General features: G+C 43.2%; 1 protein-coding gene across 14 annotated transcripts in view; it reads right to left on the reverse strand.

Annotated features, from left to right (window-relative positions):
• BCAS3 (BCAS3 microtubule associated cell migration factor) overlaps positions 1 to 16,174 on the reverse strand; it is a 593,281-nt gene that overhangs the window by 411,092 nt on the left and 166,015 nt on the right. For all 14 annotated transcript variants that reach the window (XM_075904719.1, XM_014581354.3, XM_075904717.1 and 11 more), the window contains one exon: positions 4,077 to 4,210. In XM_075904719.1, coding sequence (XP_075760834.1) covers positions 4,077 to 4,210 — 134 coding nt within the window. The remainder of the gene's footprint in view (positions 1 to 4,076; positions 4,211 to 16,174) is intronic.

The raw sequence follows: 16,174 nt of genomic DNA on the forward strand, positions 1-16,174 counted from the left end.
AGCCTTTTTATGGACCTAATAACCTCCATGAAATTATCTAGCTTCTCTTTAAACTCTGTTATAGTCCTAGCCTTCACAGCCTCCTCTGGCAAGGAGTTCCACAGGTTGACTACACGCTGTGTGAAGATCTTTCTTTTATTCGTTTTAAACCTGCTACCCATTAATCTCATTTGGTGTCCTCTAGTTCTTCTGTTATGGAAACTAATAAATAACTTTTCTTTATCTGCCCTCTCCACACCACTCATGATTTTATATACCTCTATCATATCTCCCCCTCAGTCTCCTCTTTTCTAAACTGAAAAGTCCCAGTTGCTTTAACCTCTCTTCATATGGGACCCGTTCCAAACCCCTAATCATTTTAGTTGCCCTTTTCTGAACCCTTTCCAAGGCCAAAATATCTTTTTTGAGGTGAGGAGACCACATCTGTACACAGTTTTCAAGATGTGGGCGTACCATAGTTTTATACAGGGGCAGTAAGATATTCTGTGTCTTATTTTCTATCCCTTTCTTAATAATTCCTAGCATCCTATTTGCCTTTTTGACCGCCGCTGCACACTGTGTGGAAGTTTTCAGAGAAGTATCCACGATAATTCTCTGAAATTAGAATTATGTTACAAACAAGGAGAATTTTCAAACATTCCACTGGTTCTGAAACATTTTAATACAGTGCCTTAGCACATATGCTGGGACAGTACTCAAAAGGATGTACCACACATGATTTACTGAGAAAATGTGCGATATTTGTTTTACTACATTGCTCTTTCAAAAGAAAATTGTTGTCAGCTGACAATATCACGCTAATTCACAGACCACAGAACATCTCAATTCACATTAATTGGATCCACACACTTGTTTTGCTGGATGACTATAACATCATTACAGTCTTTGATGAATCCAGAACAGAAATACATATAAAGAGGTAAATACATTATAGGATACACATATACATGCAAGGAATATCTATCTCTTTTATGTTGTTTATAAACCTAAAGGCCTTTCAGTTGGAATCTTCTAATTTCATTTTCTAAAATATTTCTTCTCTGAAATACTGTAACTGTTTGATATGCGTATGGTTAGAGTCAATTTCATGTTTACTTGGTTTTTTTTTAATTATAATATAAAATTCGCTTTGTACAGATGAACAGGAGGATGTGGAAGCATAAAAATGTAGGGACTGGAAGGGACCTTAAATACATGTAGGCTACATCTACATTGGCCCCTTCTCCGGAAGAGGCATGTTAATTTCCAACTTCAGAATAGGGAAATCCGCGGGGGATTTAAATATTCCCCGCGGGATTTAAATAAACATGGCCGCTGTTTTTTTTCCGGCTTGGGGAAAAGCTGGAAAAAGGCGTCTAGACTGGCGCGATCCTCCGGAGTAAAGCCCTTTTCCGGAGGATCTCTTATTCCTACTTTGAAGGAATTCCTTCGAAGTAGGAATAAGAGATCCTCCGGAAAAGGGCTTTATTCCGGAGGATCACACCAGTCTAGACGCTTTTTTCCGGCTTTTCCCCAAGCCGGAAAAAAAGCGGCGGCCATGTTTATTTAAATCCCGCGGGGGATATTTAAATATCCCCTGCGGATTTCCCTATTCTGAAGTTGGAAATTAACATGCCTCTTCCGGAGAAGGGGCCAATGTAGACGTAGCCATAGTGTTCTATGTTTTCCAAAATAACTAATGAATTTCAGAGTCCTAAGTTGTGGGTATCTTAAAAGAACCTAATTATTAGAGGGGAGATAAACAGAACTAAAAATCAGGGTTCTTTAAATTGTCTTAATTTTCAAAGAGGACTAGACACTTTTGTGCCTGTATTTTTCGGTGCCTAAATTGAGACTACTCAATCCTTTCTTCTCACTTTCCCCATTGGCTATGTATTCCTAATATAAGTAGTTACCTATCTTAGCAATTACAGTTTTCCAGCACTGCAATAAAAAAGTCTCAGTTACTGTATAGATAATGCATACACTTAATACTACATTGTTCTTTGGAACACCATTCTCCAGTGGGTTCTAAACCTTCCAGGAACAGCTAGCATGGATAAGCTGAATATTTCAAGTGCCTGAGTTAAGATTCCTAACTGAGCTAATGGCACCAAAACCTTTGGATGAGTAAAACTTCCAGATCCTAACATACATCTATAGCTATGGTACCAATAAATGCTTCCAGCCTCTACCAGGAGAGAAGGGATATACAGCCTATTAAAAAACGGTAAGTCTATGTCTACTAGGGATGTTAGAAAGTGTGTAATTCGGTAATTGTGTAGCCCAAAAAACTTTTGTCGGCTACACAATTAACTGATAAGCAGCTCTGCATTTCTGCATTTAAAAGAGCTTGAGAGCCAGTGCACAAGCACGCTGGCTCAGTCCCGGCTCTCAGGTTCTTTACATGCAGAGCCGCAGCAGGGGTAGTTGTCAGACCCAGCTCAAGCTAGACCTAAGCCAGCATGCTTGTGCACCAGCTCCCAAAATACTTAAAATGCAGAGCCGCAGTGGGCAGGGGGATTGCATGTAGCCAATAGCGTTAACCGATAAGCATCTACTTATCAGTTAATCATTTAACCAGCTTCACTATTACATCCCTAATGTCTACACTGGGAAGGTTTAGTGACAAAAGTGCTGTCGACATGCAAAAGTCACCAAAAGTGAAAAAGGTCAAACCTTTTTTTCTACCTCCCATTGTTGATATTACATGGCTACATTGCTAGTGCCCTCTCAACTGATAGAGCAAAGCACTGTGGGTAAGCATCACACAATCCACGGTTGTGGGAAGGCAAAGCTGATCCCTGCGCTTCTTGGGATTCCCTCGTAGCCCTGAGAGCTCTCCTTGCTGAGGGATGTCAAAGAAGCACAGCAATCTCTCCAGCCTTCCTTCTGCAGCAGCAGTCTCCCTGCCACTGTGCTCCTAGTGCAGGGCAGAACAGAAGTGCCCCAATGATGTGTTCTTTATTTGTTCCCCAAACAGTGCAGCTCACTCAGCTGTCAGATACTTCCCAGAGCTCTGACAGGGGAGGGGCACATGCCTGCAGGGCAGCAGAGATCACAAAACACTGAGCACAACAATCAGGCCAGGCATTGTGGGATACTGGCAGAAGCCAGTTCTCTTGTCAAAACAAACAGCAGCATCCACACTGACTCTTTGCTGACAATAAAGGGAGGGAAAAGTCAAAACTTTCTCACAGGGGCCAACGTTTTTTGTCGCCAAAACTGGGTGTTTTTCCCCCCAACAAAAGTCGCATTGCAGTGTAAACACTCTCATTGTTTGGTCTCCAAAAGGCACTTTTTGGTGACAAAACATGCCAGTGTAGTTAAGGCCGAAATAACAACAACTGTGGTAGTTTTATGAGCCTAGCTTCCAGGACAAGAGCCACAAAGGTCTTGCCTGAGGCCTTTCTCTGTACTCCAGATTACATCCACTGTCTAAATCCATGCTGTGAGTAATGGTAATTTATAAAATATTTTTTCAATAGTTACACAGGGCTAAAAAGATGGGGTTCCCCTGAGTATAATACAGTGATGCCTGTCATGGCAGACTCAGGAGTAGTCTATTGCCTGTACTAAAGTAATCCTGACCAGGAGTATCATGCCAAGAGTGTCTGTGAAAAAAATTAAAATTAGGAAATTACATAAACTATATTAAGTTGTATTTTATTCTTAAGTTTTCTTATCCAAACCCATTAAGGTTCATGGCATTATGTCAAATATATAATACTGATTTTTTTTCCCCCACCACAACTTCTCTTACATTTCTTGGGTCTTTCCCACAAAAACATAGCCAACTGACAGTTGCTTCAAAGGCATGAAACAAATGTTTAACATGCAACATGAGGAAAGGCTAAATGAAACCATTGCAATCTGGACTCTGTGGAGGTGATGGCATGTTTGAGTAAACATGACAGAGCAAAAGATGCTTTACTGTCCTGATTAAACTCTGTGCTCTTATCCCTTCTTATGGCTATAATATAAGGAAGGCTCTTTTCCTTGCTGAACCGAACACTATACTCAAAAGTGCCAGCGCACACAAAATATGTAATTTGATCCATCTGGACATTAGTCTTTATTTAATCATTTTAACTTACTTTGGCTTCAGTCTCTCCCCTGTGAAGTGTATATAAATGATGTACAGCGCTTTGTGATGACGACCACGGATGTGTCAGTATTTGGAAAACATGGAAATCGTGGCCTAGCGTGTCAGTCGTGACCAGCAGCATCCCTGCGTAAAGGAAAGAAATAGCACAATGGATTAATCGCTGCTCAGAAAGAAGTTTAAGGAGGTGGGCCTAAAATATCTATCCTGTCTTTCACTTGGTTTTCTGGTCACACACACAAAAAATCATGTGAGAAATTGATTTCATTCTAAATGGATTAATTTAATACAGATGTTTCAATTCATTTATAAGCAAAAGTACATTAGAAATCAGGTAACTAACATTGTTGAACTGTGCTGTACAGGCAAGACACTCAAGCTGAAAGTTAATATCGCACACGATCATTATGAAGCACCAAAGTTACTGCAAACTGCAGTTTACTCCCTACAGCTCTGAATTACGCAAGTAAACATTTACTCTCAGCTAATAAAATGGAGATTTGATGTGCCAACACAATTCCCATCTTTCATGCAAGTGAAAACACTATTAAACATAGAATAAAGATAACCCCCTCCCTAAATATATTCAAAGGGAGCCTCTCTCTCTCCAAGCTTTATCACAGAAACGGTCTGATTTATTGCATGAAAAGCCAGCAAATCAGAAACCAAGTTTGCAAGTTAAATATTAAGTGTTACCATAACAGAAAACAGGCCCTAATGCAGAGTGTTGAAATTATTCAATTAGAATGAAGATCAGTAGAATGATAGTAAGTTGTAAATGCGATTTATTTTTTTTCTTCCTTCTACATGTTAGCCCATACTGCAGTTTCTGGACATTTACAACTACAGTACATATTTTAGGCAAGCTTGCCATGAGAGTACATTTGTTTATACTAAAATGGAGAACTTTTTGCTTATACTAAAGTGAGGCGTTATGGCAGAGCTTGAGAAGACTGTATAAAACATACCCAACATACATTCCCTCCTACAGTAAACCTGTATTATCTTGCTTATCACAATAATGTAATAATTTATCACTTACAGTAAGATGCTTATGTTTAAAGAAGTTTAAAGTGGAAACCAGTTTACCTGAACAGTTTTTTTTCCAGATAAAATATCTTCAATGTTATCTAAAAGGCACTTTAATGTATCTACAGAAAGAGGAATTTTACACATTTCCCGATGAGGGCATCAATGGAAAAAGTGATGAATGATGTATTGCAAAGGTATATGCACCAACACCACAGTTAAGGCTGAGTTTTTCCACTGAAAGCAGAACTGATATCTCCCACTAAATTAAATTAAATGTAAGGCTCCAAATTTAGCACAATTACAGATAGAGCCTCTCTAGTAAGGCATCTTCGAGACCTGACCAGTGCCAAACAAGAGAATTTGCCAGACCTTAGGATGTCAATATTGTCTAGCATCATTACCAACTCTTCCACAGCTTACTGGGCTCCTGGAAGACAGTTAGGGGTAAATTAGAGCTAGACAACAGAACAGAACACTGAGAACAAGGACTGGTGGCTGTAAACAAACTTTATGGGACAGCAGGAATCTTGGTCAGACCCATGGTAAGTGCACATCCAGATAACTAAAATCGTGCCATGTTGCCAGACCAGAGAGTGCCGGACTAAAGAAGTTCCACCTGTACTGTTCAAAGGATAACTGCATTATATGAGACAGTTTTGTGGGGAAATAGTTACTGACTCGTCCCGAGAAAACAATTTCTCACTTCTCCCTGTAGCCAACCAGTCATATTCACCACAAGCTCAAAGCTTCTCATATATGCACAGCACCATATCACTGATATAGGCCACTTTTTTAAAAAAAATTACAGTTAAAAAGAAAAAAGTTAGAACCTTTAATCACAGATTCATAGGACTGGAAGGGACCTCGAGAGATCACCAAGGCCAGTCCCCTCTGCACTCTTGGCAGGACCAAACACCATCTAAGACCAGTGGTGGGCAACCTGCAGCCCATGGGCCACATGTGGTCCACTGGGGATCCACACGCAGGCCAAGGACTCCTTGGCTGCCCTTCATCCCCATGCACCTCTCACGCTCCAGGGCACCAGAGCCCCACACTTCCTGCTCTTTCCCCCTCCCTCCCAGCCCTTTTGGAGGAGCCGTGAATTGCCTGGTGTACTTGAAAGCAGGCATGTCCCCTCAGTCTTCTCTTCTCTAGACTAAACAAACTCGGCTCTTTCCATCTTCCCTTATAGGCCATGTTTTCTAGACCGTTCATCATTTTGGTTCCTCTTCTCTGGACTTTTTGCAGTTCATCCACATCTTTCCTGACATGAGGTGCCCATCATCACAAGCTTTGCCATGTACACCAGGGACAGCCAATTGATAGATCAGTTCCTGACATATGGCTGCACAGAGATATGACCACCACCCAAAGAAGCCAAGAATCCTGGCTCCACAGCACTGCTCATGAACACTCCTCGGCTCTGCTACCAAGCCACGATCTGCATCTTTTACTAGGTAACAGAAAGCTGCTCAGTAGAAGCAGAGACCTCCCCTCACCTTATATTTCATTCTTCCTTGTGAATCCTGGGAGCTCTCACCCATCTCATGGAAAATGACAAGTTTCAGCAGAGCCATGATGTACTGGACCTACCAAAGTTCAGAGAGGGACTCCTCCTTCCGGCAAACCACAAAAAGCTTAGTAGATAGAGCAGATGCCGCAATTGAGAGGAAAGATGGCTGTAGTGCTAAGAGAAGTAACCTGAGATTAGGATGATTCAGGTTCAATTCCCTGCTCTTCCAGGACCTCAAGCCATGCAAGTCCTCTATGCTTCAGTTTCTCCATCTGTAAAACGGGGATAATTCCTGACCTCATTGGGTCTTGAGAGAAAGGGGGGAGGTTGAGCACTCCCTGGCTGGAAGGAAGGTCGGGACCTATGACTGTAACCATTAGGGGCAGGGAGAGAAGAAAAGAGAAGCGATCTTCAGTGCACGGATCCATTTCCTGACAAACCGTAGACAAATGCCCAGTCTTACCGCTGACGTCAACAAGATTCTATCCAACAGAGACATTTTTCACTGATTCTGAGTGTTGGAAATGAAAGAATCTATAGTGGAGCTGAGGAGCCTATGCATCGATTTGGGCATTATTTTTACAAAAAAGGCCTTTGAGTTGAGGTTGGTCTGGATGTTAATATTTTCACTGAAAATTTCCTTTGTTTGCAGGGACACGTCTATAAGAAATATAGTAAAAGTTGTTCAAGTGCAAGTTAGCAAATGTCATAGTCACTTACTCTATGGGTGCTCCAGAGTTGGAGCACCCCTGGGGAAGATCAGCGGGGGCAGAGGACCCACCAGCACCAAGCTTCCCCTCCCCCCCCATGCCTCGGCAGCCCAGCGCTTACCAACTCTTCCTCCTCTCTTCTGGCACTTCCAGAGCATGGCGAATCGACTCCAAAGAGACGGGGTAAGAGGTGAGGGCAGGGTGGAGTAGGAGTAGGAAGAAGTGGGGAGATGAGTCTTGGGGAAAGAGGTGGAGTGGGGGCAAAGCCTGAAGCAGACTTTGGGGAGGGTCCAGTACCCAGCAGCAAAAAGAGAAGTCAGCTCTAATGCGAGTGTCTACTGTGCGATAATACCCACCATTGTCATTAGTTGTGTTCTGTAAATGCACAAGATTATTTCCCTTTGAATGAAGTGTGTTACCCCCAGTAATACACACAGACTTCCCTGGAGAAAACGTTATGATCTCCTCTGCGTGGGTAGCAGACTGCTTCAGCTAAATGGGCGGGAACATTACTAGGCCTGATTCCACCCCAAACATATTCTCAACTCATCCTTGCCCCTAATAACTTTACATTCAACAACACTTTGTCCAAAGTAGGGGGGAAAAAAATCTATGGGCAATGGGACAGCTTTCCAATATGCCACCCTCTTCATGAACTGCCTTAAGAAAGAATGTCTGGCAGAATGCATAACAAAAATCAATGCTAACCCGGAGATACACCAGTGATCGTTTCATGCTCCAGACAGATCTAAGGGTGTGTCTAGACTACCTAGTTTTGTCGACAAAAGTGGACTTTTGTCGACAAAACTATACCAGCGTCTACACGACCGCTGAGTTCTGTCGACATAACGTCGACAGAACTCAGCAGTTTTGTCGACGCTGGTATACCTCATTTTACGAGGCATAACACCTTCTGTCGACAGAACTCTGTCGACAGAAGGTGTTATTGCCTGTAACATTGCATCCAGACTACGGAGTTCTGTCGACAAAGCAGCTTGCTTTGTCGACAGAACTCAATGTGTCTGGACGCTCTTTGTCGACGGAAGTTTTGTCGACAGTATCTGTCGACAAAACTTCCGTCGACAAAACGCAGTAGTCTAGACGTACCCTAAGTTTAAAATGGAAATCAGTTTACTTGAACAGTTTTTAATAAATACACAGCAGGGCTGACAGCCACAGCCATGAAGTGGGGAGGGACGGGCGGCTCCATACCCCCGAAAGGAGTGAAGCATCGGGAGGATTGGGTGGGACCAAGGGTATTTCAGAATAACGTCAGTTATTCCAAAATAATGCTGCTGTGTAGACATAGCCTTGGAGTGATTCGCTATCAGAATTAGGATTTAGAGAATCATTACTGTGCCAGTTCCAAAGCAGACTTTTCAAACTACACACACACAATCCACACTTTAATAAACCACCACGCACATCTTCCCGTAAAATACACAGATAAACATTTTTTTAAAAAGAAAGAGGGAAAAATAAGATACCTAAAAGAGGGTAGAACTTCTTCTACTTTAGGGTCCTGTGATGTTTGTCTCGTAGATGCTGCAAGATGGTGACTGCAGTTCCTGGAACCAGTCATTGGAGTAGCTTGGTCAGAGAGTTTGCTGCCAACTAGCGTGTCTAAGACAGTAGCAAACTGGCAGACTAGCATAGCTAACGACTATTGTCTTCACCTCTTCCCCATGTGGGTGGCCTGTCCAAAGGAACTAAGGGGGATGCTTGCTTCAGAGGTGATTGATGGATCAAGAGAGCAGGCAGATCTCTGTTTTGTCTTGACCTTTACTCCCAATTACTCTGTCTTACAACATCATCTGCATAGGTTGGGGGCTAGTTAGCTGGTCCATACACTTTGCAAACACTCATCACAGTCCAATCCTTGTCAAGACACACAGGCTTTGGCCTGATATCTCTCTGAAAAGTTGTGCTCAGGATAACCGTTGGCTGGAAAGATCACAGTGGTAACCTCGTGCCATATGATCCCTCAGAATAGACATTCAAAGTTGCCTCCAACCTTCTAGCTAAGGTAAATGGCCATACGGTCCTGTCCAGGCATCACTACTATTATAGGCTCAAAACAGGCTCACATAAATAGTTAAGAGTCTAGTCAGCAATCTTGTCATGAGTTCATTCATCCTCTCACATTCATCCTCTCACATTTTCTCAATCCTCTGGAATGGAATTTAACTAGCCCAGGACAGACAGGCATCCATGTGTTAAGGCAAGAGAATTAAGGAAGCTAGTATGTCCTCGCCTGTGTATAAAATGATGATTTATACACACTAATGTTTGACTTAGAGCAGGGGTGGGCAAAAGGGTCTCCAGCCCACCAGTGGGTTAATCCAGCCGATGGGGGCCTTGCCACTCCCCCGCCCCAGGCCAACCAGGGCCTAGGGACCGGGGAGGGCACAGCACTTAGAGTCAACCCTGGCGATTGACTCTAAGCACCGCACACCAGAGGACAAGGAGCAAGAGACATTGCGCACTTCCCCCCGCCCCGACCCCCAGGTCCTGAAAGCTCATTGAAGGATCAGGGCTTGGGCGTGAGAGGAGCGCACAGTCTCCTCCCGGCCTGCAAGGGGCTCGGCCTTTCAAGTCAACCGCCTGCTGCTGCTCAGCGGGCGGTTGATTCTAAGTGTGGTGCTCCCTTGCAGGGCTGGGGCAGGGAGCAAGAGACTTCGCATGCACTCCCCTCCCCTAGGCCCTGACTGACTTGGGGGCGGAGGAGAGCGCATGACATCTCCTCCCACCACCAGAGGCATGGGTGCCTAGAAGGAACTGTTGACTGTTCAGCGCAGCTGGAGGTTCTCTCCTGAGGGGTGGGGAGAGGCAAAAACTTGGCATGCTCCCCCACCTCCTTGTCCTATCAGGGTCTGTGAATGAGGAAGCACTGAAGTGTCCTGCCCCCGCCCCTTCCGCATGAAGCCCCGCCCCTTCCAGCAGCCCGGGGCCAATTCAAAAATTTCTGAAGTAGCCTTTGGTAAAAAAGTATTGCCCACCGCTGATTTAGAGGCAAATAACTGCTTTTATATGTTATCAATAAAAATCCCATTTGTAATAAAACCAAGTTTATGTTGATCCAAAATTCTCATTTGGACTAGTTCTCTCACAAATGTCTAATCCTAATCTCTAATCCCTATGTGCCTCTGTCAGAACTGATCACAATATCATTTAAAAAACATTTTAAAGAACACAGGATGTACTCCGATGGTGTTATCTGTGCGTTCTTTGAATTTTATGTGTATTTGAATTACGCATATCTGGTGCTTGCATATCTGGAATGTGCTTGCATATCTGGAATTATTATCAGAGCAACACAATGTAATTATTTTTTTGCTATGCTGTGTTTCTTCTTTTCTTTTCTTTTTTTTATTCTTTACTTGCTGAAAGAGTAGAGAAGTGAAAGATAATATAGTTTTTGGGAAGAAAGGAGTTTTTCTTAAAATGGAAAGATAGAGGCTATCTGATTTGGCAGTTTGTTTCTTATCTAGAATTCTGTCGTATGTCACCACATGCAGCAAATGCATATTACTAGATGACACTAACCTTCGCTGCATTAGTAACTTTCTGGAGGAGGCAAAAAAATTACTTTCATCATGCCGACATTTGCATTGGATACACAGCTACATGCTTGTCTAAACCCCAGTAATCTTCTAGTCTCATGCTCCATACCACAGACATGCTAGACCAAAGTACATTTTAATAAGACGATTAGTATTTTAAAATATCTTCCTTATTGTTATTCAAACGATAAATCACTGAGGTTTGGAATGTTTGCTTTTTTGGTGTGCACGTTTGCATATGTGCACATGGTATTTTCCATCTCTCTTTACTTCACAGCGAGGAGTTACAATTTTCAATTACCACAACTCTGCTGGCCAGTTTCTCACTCTCGCTCCCTGAAACAGAAATACTTTGTGCAGTTCCCTAACAGCATAGTGGAAATGTACAACCCCAATAGAGAAAGAGATGAAGTGGAATCTTAATGATTAGTTTCATTTTCAAAGGCAGCCAATTTTAAATTCCGTTTTCCTAACAGACCTTTCAATTGCTTTCTCAAAGACTGTGTTTAGATGGAAATATAGGTTAGTGCTGTCCTAAGTTAATTCCCAAAATGTATTCTCTTATGATGCATTTTGTATGAATAATCACAGATGAAAAGTGAATAATTCTCCAGGATTTCCTGCTTGTTTTTCAAACTGGCATTAATCCCTGTTTAGCAGATAACATCTGAAACCAATTCCAATTCTTACATACACATAACCCAGTGAGAATTTGTGTGTAAACTAGATATTCCTTTATATGCGTCTCACTGCAAACATTCTGATTTTCTTATGGATAACATGAAGGAAGCGGCGAGACTAAATTAATGACTATTTTACTATGTGGTTTCTCAAATCTACTGAGATTTAAAAAGTCAGTTGAAAAGGAACTGTTATCCTAGATTTGAAAAAAAAAAATAGGCACTTTATCTTTGTTTTAGCTAACAGATACATTTGCTTTAATTTACAACTTCCTATTTTTTGTGCATACTCCTTGGGAAACAATCAACTTATTTCAGGAAAAAGAATTTAAGAAATACAGTGAATACATACATAAAAGGAAAAACTGGTGCAGATGTAGACTGTGGCTTAAGAGCTATTTATGCAGTATCAGAAGACTAAACCAGACTCTGGCCTGGCCATAAACTAAACCCACGCCCTAAACGAGGTGCCAAGCCACAAAAAGCATTTGCGTCAACTGGGAATACAAGGAAAAGAAGGACTTCTAATTATAGGGCCTGGAAGCGGAAGCCTAGAGTGATTAGGAGTTTAGGCGCTGCTGTATGTTTATCTGGGAGCTTCCTCTCTCTCTCTCTCTCAGCCTGGGTTTGATAGATGAGGGTTGGTCTGGAGGGTGGGATTGAAGTTGCTGATGGTACACAGAGTTCTCCAAAATCCAAGGAGACGAAGGCTGAATACTAAAGTCTTCTGTGGCCTTGTAGGAACATAAGTCTTTTCAACTAGGCGTCAGCTGGTTAGCCCCAAAGACAAAATTGAAGAGCAGCAAATCTCAGTTGGGCACTTGCTATAAAATCCAGGAAACCCGAGTAATTTAAACATCTCCACTACATCCTATTTTTAACACCTATCTAATTGCATCGTTGTTTATTACGGACATATAAATGAGAAAAACAATTTCACCTTTGGGTTAGGTTTCATGAGTAAATTCGCTTTAAATAATGGGATCTTTGAAAGTAGTGAAAGTCTCCCTCCTACCCCGCAAAAAACCCACAATATCATTCTGCAGTCTTGAAGGCTACGTACTCAAGGCCACCTCGAACTGTTTTTAGAAACACTGAGGACCGCATTTTCAAGAAGTCTGGCACACAAGGGAACAAGTCCAACGTGCATTCTGCCACATGCGTAATTTAAGCATGAAATGTAGCTATCTGTGGGCACAAATGTCTACTCAGAAGCGTAAGTGACCATTTGTGCACCCCATCCATATTAAGATCATGTGAGCAACAGAACATACTTTTGAGCAGGAGCACCAATATCCTATATCCGTGTGGAAATTTCACATGAGCCCGATTGTTTTTAATGGCAGAGTTAATTTGGCACTGGGTAGTTTTTGAAAAGTAAAGGAACTGATTCTGAGCTGGTATAAATGAGCATAGAAAACAATGGAGCTACATTGATTTACGGTAGCTGATGATCTGGTCCATATTCATTTTACTCTTGAATTTACGCTTCTCTCAATCTTACATACAGGCATTACAAGTTTTAGAACTAACTACTTCACTCATGTGGGCCCAGTTTTGGCATGAACTGCAGCTTGGCTGCTTCTATTCTGATACTCCTCAAAACCTACAACTGGAGCCAAATATCCATGTTTCATTGTAAAGCCAACGTAATCCATGTGTTTAAGAATATCTATGTCCTGACCCAGCAACAGCCCCTATTCACATCCACTCTTCTGACAGATTACTCACACTCCTGGAATAAGCAGTATGGGCTGTATGGGGCTGACATGAGCCAGAATACCAGCAAATATTTATGCTGTTTCGGAAGTCCATGTGTGTGTCCCAATGTGGGGCATGTGCCATAGCTCTAGAACAGGGATGAGCAATAATTTTTGAAGGGGGAGCACTTAATGAATTTTGGTACATGGTCATGGACTGGCTCCATCCCCTGGAAGGGGTGGGGTCTAGGGCAGAAGGGGCGGGGCTGGCGACTAACCTCCCCCAGAGTTGTCTGGGGCCAGAGGCTTTGAATTAAAACTCAGCAAAGGGCAGCCACTCAGGGTTGCTGCAGCTATTTAAAGGGCTCACAGCTCCGGCCTCTGCCAAGGTAGCACCATGACCGGGAGCCATTTAAAATGGATCCTGCTGCCTAAGCCACAGCCTGGAAATTCAGTGGCACAGGCAGCAGGATACAAACAGAAAGCGTCCAGATGCCGTCCGCGGGCCAGATCAAAGTGAGGCAAGCCGCATCCAGCCCCCGGGTAGCATCTTGCCCAACCCAGCCCTAGAATTTGGTCTTATGACCAAATTGGACCTATTCAGAAATCGGATCTGATTTTTTATATGTGAACCTATAACAAACAAAACACTTAAAACATCAAACACTTGTATGTAATCATGAGCGTTTATTACACCCTGTGTCCCGATTAATACAAATGTCATATCAAAGCTGGACAATTTGAAATAAACAAGAAGGCTAATTTACCTTGATTAACACATGGTTCAAGTTATGCTTTATTTATTAAAACACTATTTAACATTTGCATCAAACTACCATGATGTACAATTGATGGCCCAGTAACTTTTAATCCTTCATCAGGATGTTTTCTTCCTCCCCAAACTGAAGAATACACATTAAGAACGGCTGAGCAAAGAGGCCCAAGAAAACAGCTCCCCAAGACAACCAAGTCAAACTGACTGTTCTTTTAACCTTGTCCTCATTTCCCTCTCAAAACAATCACAAATCCATGGCCACTACTACTGAGAGCGCATTCTAGGGTTTCAGCTACAGTGCATAGTTGTTAATTTCTTAGAGTCTTAAGTATTTTTATCCTGTCCTCCCAGTAGATTTTTCCAATGAAAAATATCTACTTTGCCACAAATCTTAGAATTCATCAGCAAGCTACTGCATTTCAAAAGTGTGGCTAACTATTTCTAATATGTACAGACACAAAGTTACGCGCGCGCACACACACACACACACACACACACACACAGGCTACGTCTACACTGGCCCCTTTTCCGTAAGGGGCATGTAAATTTCACCTATCGTCGTAGGGAAATCCGCGGGGGATTTAAATATCCCCCGCGGCATTTAAATAAAAATGGCCGCCGCTTTTTTCCGGCTTTTAAAAAAGCCGGAAAAGAGCGTCTAGACTGGCCCCGATCCTCCGGAAAAAGCGCCCTTTTCCGGAGGGTCTTATTCTTACTTACTTTGAAGTAAGAATAAGACCCTCCGGAAAAGGGCGCTTTTTCCGGAGGATCGGGGCCAGTCTAGACGCTCTTTTCCGGCTTTTTTAAAAGCCGGAAAAAAGCGGCGGCCATTTTTATTTAAATGCCGCGGGGGATATTTAAATCCCCCGCGGATTTCCCTACGACGATAGGTGAAATTTACATGCCCCTTACGGAAAAGGGGCCAGTGTAGACGTAGCCACACACACACACACACACACACACACACTCTATTAAGGCTATTAATGTTTAAATACCTTTTTTACCTTTTGCCAATTCCATAGATTTTTTTTAAATAATCAAAATTGTTGATTTGAGCAGCATCCAGAAAAATGAAAGCATGCGTGTTTATCGATCTACATTAGAGATGTGTGCATCTGTCTGTGAGTCCACTTGTTCAAGAACTCCTCCTAAAAGGGAAGAGCTAGGACCACCAAATTTGGGATGCAGCTTCCTCTTCTAACTTAAAGCAAGGCCGGGGTGTGATTGAGCCAAAGTAATGGGAAGTGCCAGGAATGGGACTGTTTTCCATCACATGGAAAGGCGGGGGGAAGGAGGAGGGACAGACAAATAGAGGAGGGATGCAATACTGAGAGTGGCCACTGGGGGCAACAAGCCCACAAAGGTGAGCTATATGCAGAGTAGCCACTGGGGGCAGCTGCACCACCTAGAAAATGGCTAGCAGGGCTGGGACTCTGCCATCTTGCCTGCCACCAGACCAGGTAAGTAACCAAACCCCTCCCTTCCTGGCCCTTGGCCACAGCACGCGGAGGTGGGAGGGCATGCTGGCCTAGAGAGTTAGAGACAGCAGGCCTTTGAACCTGGGAGCAGCTGGGGGAGACAGAAGACCCTTGGCAGCCAGGGGAGGGGGAGAACTGGCAGGAGTTAAGGCCCCACTGCCCAGAAGGGGAGAGAGTGCTGCTGGAAGAACCCCCCCCCCACTATGAGTCTCTCCTCACTCCTCCCTCCCCACACTCCCAGCCCCCTGTCCTGCCTCCCCCACATCCCCAAGGGCCTGCCCTGACTCCTGTACCTCCCACAGCCCCAGCCCCATGCCCTGAAGGACCTGGGCAATGCCAGGTAAGTCTTCTAATATAAATACGCTGCCATGGTTTGATACATTGAACAGTGTGGGGAGGTATTGGGCCAGCCTCTACAAGGCTTTATGTCAAGACAGAGTTTAAAAGCAGCAGTGGGAAACAGCATAACTGCGAGGGGGATACAAACAGTTCTGAAAATGAGTTCTCCTGTCGGGTAGCAGCAAAACATGTGTAATCACAGGGAGGGAAGTGGTCACAACCCCGTCAAGACAGTAAAATATGCTTCTGTGGTATCTTGTGTTGGGTCAGAACATTGTTTGGGTAAAGAAAAGGAACATT

Source organism: Pelodiscus sinensis, chromosome 21 (genome assembly GCF_049634645.1).
Source record: "Pelodiscus sinensis isolate JC-2024 chromosome 21, ASM4963464v1, whole genome shotgun sequence".
NCBI lineage: Eukaryota > Metazoa > Chordata > Testudines > Trionychidae > Pelodiscus > Pelodiscus sinensis.